General features: G+C 43.5%; 1 protein-coding gene across 1 annotated transcript in view; it reads left to right on the top strand.

Moving 5' to 3' along the window:
• The first annotated feature begins 200 nt into the window (after positions 1-200).
• CAMLG (calcium modulating ligand) overlaps positions 201-7,640 on the top strand; it is a 15,733-nt gene continuing 8,293 nt past the window's right edge. The window contains exons 1-3 of the mRNA XM_011969207.1: positions 201-507; positions 3,093-3,553; positions 6,550-6,615. Of these exons, the coding sequence (XP_011824597.1) occupies positions 336-507; positions 3,093-3,553; positions 6,550-6,615 (699 nt within the window). The 5' untranslated portion in view covers positions 201-335. The remainder of the gene's footprint in view (positions 508-3,092; positions 3,554-6,549; positions 6,616-7,640) is intronic.

The raw sequence follows: 7,640 nt of genomic DNA, 5'->3' as shown, positions 1-7,640 counted from the left end.
GATTACAGGCGTGAGCCACCACTCCGGGCCCTGGGTGCTGATTTTCTTCACCTCCGAGTGAACAGCAGAGGGGTCTGTTGGGTGAGGGCCAGACGAGTTGGGGAGGAATCAGGGCGTCCAGAGCTGCCCTCACTCAAGATGGCGGCCAGAGCCTGGCGCTTCGTCGCGTGGAGCGGCGCTTGCGTGCTTAGCTCACAGGCTCCGGCACCGCGCTCGGGGGAGGGACTATAGTGGGAAGGGGACGCGCGCCTCGCGACCTGGTCTCTAGTCATCGCCCTCGCCGCGGCGGCCAACACCAGCGCTCCTGCCACCCCTCCCAGACTGTGGACGGGAGGATGGAGTCGATGGTTGTCGCTACCGACGGCGGGGAGAGGCCGGGGGTCCCAGCGGGCTCAGGCCTGTCGGCCTCCCAGCGTCGAGCCGAGCTGCGTCGGAGGAAGCTGCTCATGAACTCCGAACAGCGCATCAACCGGATCATGGGCTTTCACAGGCCCGGGAGCGGCGCGGGTAAGAGCCTCGATTTCCCCTCTGTCTCCCGCCTCTCCCCTTGAATCTTCAGGGTCATTCTTCCCTCTCCCACCTCCACTCCACTGACCTTTTTGACCAAGCCCTGCTCTTTGACTTCCTCTCTGTCCCGCCCCTTCGGTTATATCCCAAGTTCTCATTCCTGAACCCCAGAATGTTCCCCAGTCGCTCCCCTCAATTTTCCCGGAGCCTCGCTGTGAGATTTTCCCCACCCTGCCTGCAGAGCCCTCGCTGTCTCTGCCCAGTTACGTTAACAGCCCCTTTTTTCCTTAGCCACTTCTCGTCTTGAAGGGCGCACGTTGTATCCCCAGACTGTCGTGTCCACTGCTCCCCTTAGGAAGATGGCTTTCCTTGTTAAGGTTCCAAGTGCTTTTCCTTACAGTGCCTTCTGTAGCGTCTACCTTCTTTTGCCTTTTGCTGTGTAACTCTTGTCCGCCCACATCAGCCTGTCTTTACGGAACTGGCCGCTAGTTCGTCCTACGTGTATCAGGGACTCTGTGGTCATATTCTAGTGTCTGTGTTCAGTGCCCTCAACACTTGTCACCTACGGGCCGGCAAGAAAAGGTGGGAAAAGTGAGAGTGAGCATTCTTCAGAGACCCAGCAAGTGCGACGTGCACCTGAGAGTTTCCTCTCCTCACCAGGGGAGATCGATGTCATTGATGTCTGGAACTGCATTTCTAAAGGAGAGCGCCTCATTCCTCCCCCAAACATATATCCAATGATTTTATTTTAAAAAAATTTATTTCACGTGAGTATAACTGAACAATTTGCACGCCCTAGTGTTTTTCCACTGTTTCCTTTAGTAATTGGTCTTTAGTCAGTGCTCGCAAGCTCCTTAGATCTTTGTGACTTTTGTTCTGGAAGGTTTAGGTGTATAGCTCTGCATTTTTAGATAGTTCAAATGAGAGGTAAGAAAAACATTTCAAATTCTTCTAGAACCCTAGAAGAAACATTTCTCTATCAGGCTACTTATTCTTAAAGCATTATTTACGGTATTACCCGAGGTACTTTCTTTTTTTCTTTTTTCTTTTTGTTTTTGAGACGAAGTCTCGCTCTGTTGCCCAGGCTGGAGTGCAGTGGTGCGATCTCCGCTCACTGCAAGCTCCGCCTCCTGGGTTCAAGCAATTCTCCTGCCTCAGCCTCCTGAGTAGCTGGGAGTACAGGCACGTGCCACCACGCCCGGATAATTTTTTGTATTTTTATTAGAGACGGAGTTTCACCATGTTGGCCAGGCTGGTCTCAATCTCCTGACCGCGTGATCCGCCTGCCTCGGCCTCCCAAAGTGGTGGGATTACAGGCTTGAGCCACCGCGCCCAGCCGGTACTTTCTATATTTTGTTCTTTTGCTTTGAAAATTTTATGTCTTTAAAGGTTTTGTTTTTTGAGACAAGGTCTCCCTCTGTATCCTTGGCTGGAGTGCAGTGGCATGATCATAGCTTACTGCAGCCTCAAACTCCTGGGCTTAAGCAATCCTGCTACCTCAGCCTCCAGAGTAGCTAGGACCACAGGCGTACCCCACAATGCCCGGCTAATTAAAAAAAAAAAAAAATTGTGTGTGTGGAGATGGGGGTCTCACTATGTTGCCTAAGCTGGTCTTGAACTTCTGGCCTCAAGTGATCCACCAGCCTTTGCTTCCAAAAGTGCTGGGCTTACAGGATTACAGGTGTGAGCCATTGTGCCTGGCCTTTTTTAAAACAAAAAACAAAAAAAACCACACCAGAGTAGCATCTTAAAACTGCTGAATTACCTACTAATGGTTGTCTGACCACATAAACAGTAGCTGTGGGATATGCCACACCCTATGCTCATAGGGCACTGGATTCACAAATCTAATTTTAAAATACAGATTTTAAAATGCCTTACTGATTTTATATTTTTAACCAAATAAGCTAAGGCAGGCAATGCAATCATACATCTGGGATATATTATCCATAAAAAGTTGGTCTTTTCAGTTTGCTCAATCTCTGAATATCTTTCCTAGTTGGTCTACTAATCTTATCTCCTACCCATAAAGTTTGAGTTATTTCCTCTGCAGAATACTCATTTTGGGTGATATATTTTGAGGGTGTAGAGGAAGAAATCAACTTTTTTTTTTTTTTTTTGGAGACGGAGTCTCGCTCTGTCGCCAGGCAGATGCAGACGGAGTGCAGTGGGCAGTGGCGCAATCTCGGCTCATGGCAACCTCTGCCTCCCGGGTTTCAAGCGATTCTCCTGCCTCAGCCAGAGTAGCTGGGACTACAGACAGCTGGGACTGCAGGCACATGCCACCACACCCAGCTAATTTTTGTATTTTTAGTAGCGACGGAGTTTCACCATGTTGGCTAGGATAGTCTCAATCTCTTGACCTCATGATGCGCCCACCTCAGCCTCCCAAAGTGTTGGGATTACAGGCGTGAGCCACTGTGCCTAGCCGAAACCAGCTTTTCTTTCATGCAGAATCAATATTTATTTATTTTGATTCAGAGACTGCTGAGTTCTAGCTGCAACAGCATATTTTAAAACATAAACATGTAAGGTGTTTGCCAGTATGTAATAAATACATAAGGCTTTTAAATTTCTTTTCTCAGAAGAAGAAAGTCAAACAAAATCAAAGCAGCAGGACAGTGATAAACTGAACTCCCTCAGCGTTCCTTCAGTTTCAAAACGAGTAGTGCTGGGTGATTCAGTCAGTACAGGAACAACTGACCAGCAGGGTGGTGTGGCCGAGGTAAAGGGGACCCAACTGGGAGACAAATTGGACTCTTTCATTAAACCACCTGAGTGCAGTAATGATGTCAACCTTGAGCTCCGGCAGCGGAACAGAGGGGACTTGACAGCGGACTCAGTCCAGAGGGGTGCCCGCCATGGCCTAGAGCAGTACCTTTCCAGATTCGAAGAAGCAATGAAGCTAAGGAAACAGCTGATTAGTGAAAAACCGAGTCAAGAGGATGGAAGTACAACAGAAGAATTTGACTCTTTTCGAATATTTAGATTGGTGGGATGTGCTCTTCTTGCTCTTGGAGTCAGAGCTTTTGTTTGCAAATACTTGGTAAGAAAAGATCTGTAAATTATTAACTAACTTAATGGAAAATGCAAAATGTTAATAATTATGAGTGCTTTTGACCCATAGAAGTCATTGCCAAAATTAATATCTACCGGATCCATGTGGCTGTTTGAAGATACATTATTAACTTTGCTATTCATCTTATAGAATGAAGTGTTCTGGTTAAATACAGAGCCTAGTAATTATTGTTGGTGCTCCATATCAGTTGGTTCTGCACCCTATGTGGATTCAACCAACTGTGGATTGAAAGTATTTGGATTTAGCCGGGCGTGGTGGTGCACGCCTGTAATCCCAGTTACTTGGGAGGCTAAGGCAGGAGAATTGCTTGAACCCGGCAGGCGGAGGTTGCAGTGAGCCAGGATAATGCCACTGCACTCCAGCCTGGGTGACAGAGTGAGACCCTCCCTGTCTCAAAAATAATATGTATGTGTATATATTTGGGGAAACAATAATACAATAATAACAAATAATAAATAATACAAATAAAAACAGTATAACAACTATTTACATTGTATTAGGCATAAAAAAATCTAGAAATGATTTCAAGTATATGGGAGGAATTGAGTAGGTTATATGCAAATACTGTGCCATTTTACATAAGGGACTTGAGCATCTATCAGGAGGAACCTGGTACCAGTCCTCTGCAGATACTGAGGGATGACTGTACTGAAACCCTTTTTTCATGCTACGGACCCTTCTCATTGCTTTGCATATATTAATTCATCTAATCCTCATTCTTATGAACTTGGTATTATTTGAATCCATTGGGAAATGAAGACTCAGAGAGGTTAAATCATTTGCCGAAGGTCACACAGCTACTAAGTGATGCTGGGATTAAACCTTAGCAGTTTCATTCTTTAACCAAAGGGTTAAGTGCTTTACATATATATATACTGTATATTATCAATTTTCAAATAATTTGAAATAGTAAAATGCAGTTCCTGTGGTCCTGAATATGAGGTAAATTTCCTATGGTTCAGAAGACATTTCAGCATTTCTTAATGTAGTGTCATAATGAGTCCATTTTGGTTGTACCATGATGTGGTCATTTTGTTTTACAGTATATTGAAGAATGCAGAAAAGCATAGCTCATAGTTCAGTGTCTTGCACTGAGGTTTTTCCATTCAGTAGACATTTTAGGTCTATGTACCAGGCACATAAATGAATTATCCAGATAATTAAAGTTTATATCATTAAGCAAAACAGTTTTTTTAAATCTTTTTTTTTTTTTTTTTTGAGATGGAGTTTCTGTCGCCTAGGCTGGAGTGCAGTGGTGCAATCTCGGCTCACTGCAATGTCCACCTCCTGGGTTCAAGTGATTCTCCTGCCTTAGCCTCCCGAGTAGCTGGGACTACAGGCACGTGCCACCATGCACGGCTAATTTTTTGTATTTTTAGTAGAGACGGAGTTTCATCGTGTTAGCCAGGATGGTCTCGATGTCGTGACCTCGTGATCTGCCCACCGCTGCCTCCCAAAGTGCTGGGATTACAGGCGTGAGCCACCGTGCCTGGCCTAAAATCTATTTTTATGCAGATGTTTTCATAAATAGAACCTGTTGAACAGATTTTATTTGTTTTTCCTTGATGATAACTTGTCAACATAGTTTGCTGTAATGCAAAGATCGGTGATACTTTCAGCATTTAATGAGCTGCCTCTTTTTTGTCTCTATCTGAAGGGCTCTGTGCTTTCATGCTTTTAATGTTATGCCTATTTTTGTGTGAATTTTTTTGTTTTGGTTTTCTGGGTTTTGTAGCTATCAGAGTTTCAACTGTTTCTTACTGCTGTCACCATACTGCCATCTAGTAATGTTTGCTCCTTCACTCGCTTCTTAATGGTTTCATTTTAAAAGTAGTTATGAGGGGCTGGGCACAGTGGCTCACGCCTGTAATCCCACCATGCCCAGCTAATTTTTTAGCAGAGATAGGGTTTCACCTTGTCAGCCAGGATGGTCGTCTCGATCTCTTGACCTCGTGATCCGCCCATCTCTGCTTCCCAAAGTGCTAGGATTACAGGCATGAGCCACCATGCCCAGCCAAGCATTTAGTTTTGTTGTTGTTTAAAACGTTTTAGAGATAGGATCTTGCTGTGGTGCCCAGGCTGGACTAGAACTTCTGGGCTCAAGCAGTCCTCCTGCCTCAGCCTTCTGCATAGCTGGAAGAATGCCATCTATTTTGAGTGCTGGGCCTTGTCTGTGTGCTTCCTGGATGTCAATTAATTCCCTCTGGGTGACGGAGATGTTACTGCATGATGTGTTAAACATCTGTCACTATTTAATACTTTAAATAATTTAAAAGATGAGTTTTTATGAGAGAAGACAGTTTTGGGGACACTAAAAGAATGTGAAAGAATTGTATGACCTGAGAAACATATTTTATGTTAGGAAATCAAATCTTTTATTTTCTTCACCCTTCTGAGGAAACAAGATTACTGTTAACCATTAAAATTACTATTTTATGGGAGACTGAGGCAGGAGAATTGCTTGGACCCAGGAGGCAGAGGTCACAGTGAGCCGAGATTGCGTCACTGCACTCCAGCCTGGGCGACAGAGTGAGACTCCCATCTTAAAAAAAAAAAGTAATTGCCAGGCGAGGTGACTCACACCTGTAATCCCAGCATGTTGGGAGTCCGAGGTGGGTTGATCACATGAGGTCAGGAGTTCTAGACCATCCTGGCCAACATGGTGAAACCCTGTCTCTACTAAAAATACAAAAATTAGCCAGGCATAGTGGCGGGCGCTTGTAACCCCATCTACTTGGAAGGCTGAGGCACCAGCATCACTTGAACCTGGGAGGTGGATGTTGCTGTGAACCAAGATCGTGCCACTGCACTCAGACTGGGTGACAGAGGAAGACTTTGTCTCAAAAAATAATAATAACAATTTTTTTTACAGCTTGTGCTTGGAATTTTATAGCTGCTGTTTGATTTATTGTAATTTGAATGATTATGTTGGAAATATTTAATTTTATCTTCTATCTTCACAGTCCATATTTGCTCCATTTCTTACTTTGCAACTTGCGTACATGGGATTATACAAATATTTTCCCAAGGTAAATTAATTTTTTTTCTAAATTTTGATGATGTGTTTGGATTGATTTATGACTAGCTAATTGAAGGAACTTAAAAATGTTAGTCCTACTTATGGTCTGATTCAGTGCTACTCAAAGTGTGGTTTGCCCACTTATCTCTAAACTATGTGTTTGTGTTTGTGATGCATTAAGTTCAAAAAATGAGTAATTGGCCGGGTGCGGTCGTTCACGCCTGTAATTCCCACACTCTGAGAGGCTGAGGTGGGTGGATCACCTGAGGTCAGGAGTTCAAGACCAGCCTGGCCAACATGGTGAAACTCCATCTCTACTAAAAATACAAAAATTAACCAGGTATGGTGACACACACCTGTAATTCCAGCTCCTCAGGAGGCTGAGGCAGGAGAATTGCTCCAACCCAGGAGTCAGAGGTTGCAGTGAGCCAAGATTGTGCCACTGCACTATTCCAGCCTGGGCGACAGAGTGACTCTGTCTCAAAAAAAAAAGAGTAATTGGAAACTTTTATAGCAATTTGACATTGCCATAACATTGTTATTCTGTTTTACAAAAATATTGGTCTACTGTGAATTGAGGTTCTTCATGAAAGTGTGTGAATAGTACTTGTTTAAGAAAAGTATTAAATTTAATTAGTAAATTTAGTAATTCATTTTGTCTGTAATAAAGGAAATTAATTTAAAAACGGATTTGATTATCTCATTGTACTTCATATTGGACACTTAATAGCAGTGCACTTTATCTCCAGTGTTTAGGGCCTGATATTTGCAATAAATATGTGACCAATATTACAGAACAGAATGATGTTGAGAGTCATTGTTTACCTGGCCTGCTTGACTAAGGATATATACAGTTTTATGAGGCTTGGCTTGCTTGACATAGGCGATAGCCTAACTAGTGTGATCAAGTTTTGTGGGAGCTTTTTGCTGGAAAAATGGCTACTTGGCTGTTTATGTGTTATATTTAATGGGCTGACAGACCTGTGCATGATTTTATTTTATTTTATTTTATTTTATTTTATTTTATTTTATTTT

The sequence above is a fragment of the Mandrillus leucophaeus genome, unplaced genomic scaffold (genome assembly GCF_000951045.1).
Source record: "Mandrillus leucophaeus isolate KB7577 unplaced genomic scaffold, Mleu.le_1.0 Scaffold88, whole genome shotgun sequence".
NCBI classification, from domain to species: domain Eukaryota; kingdom Metazoa; phylum Chordata; class Mammalia; order Primates; family Cercopithecidae; genus Mandrillus; species Mandrillus leucophaeus.
Note: the sequence above shows the minus strand (reverse complement) of the source record. Positions and strands in the feature narration are given on the sequence as shown.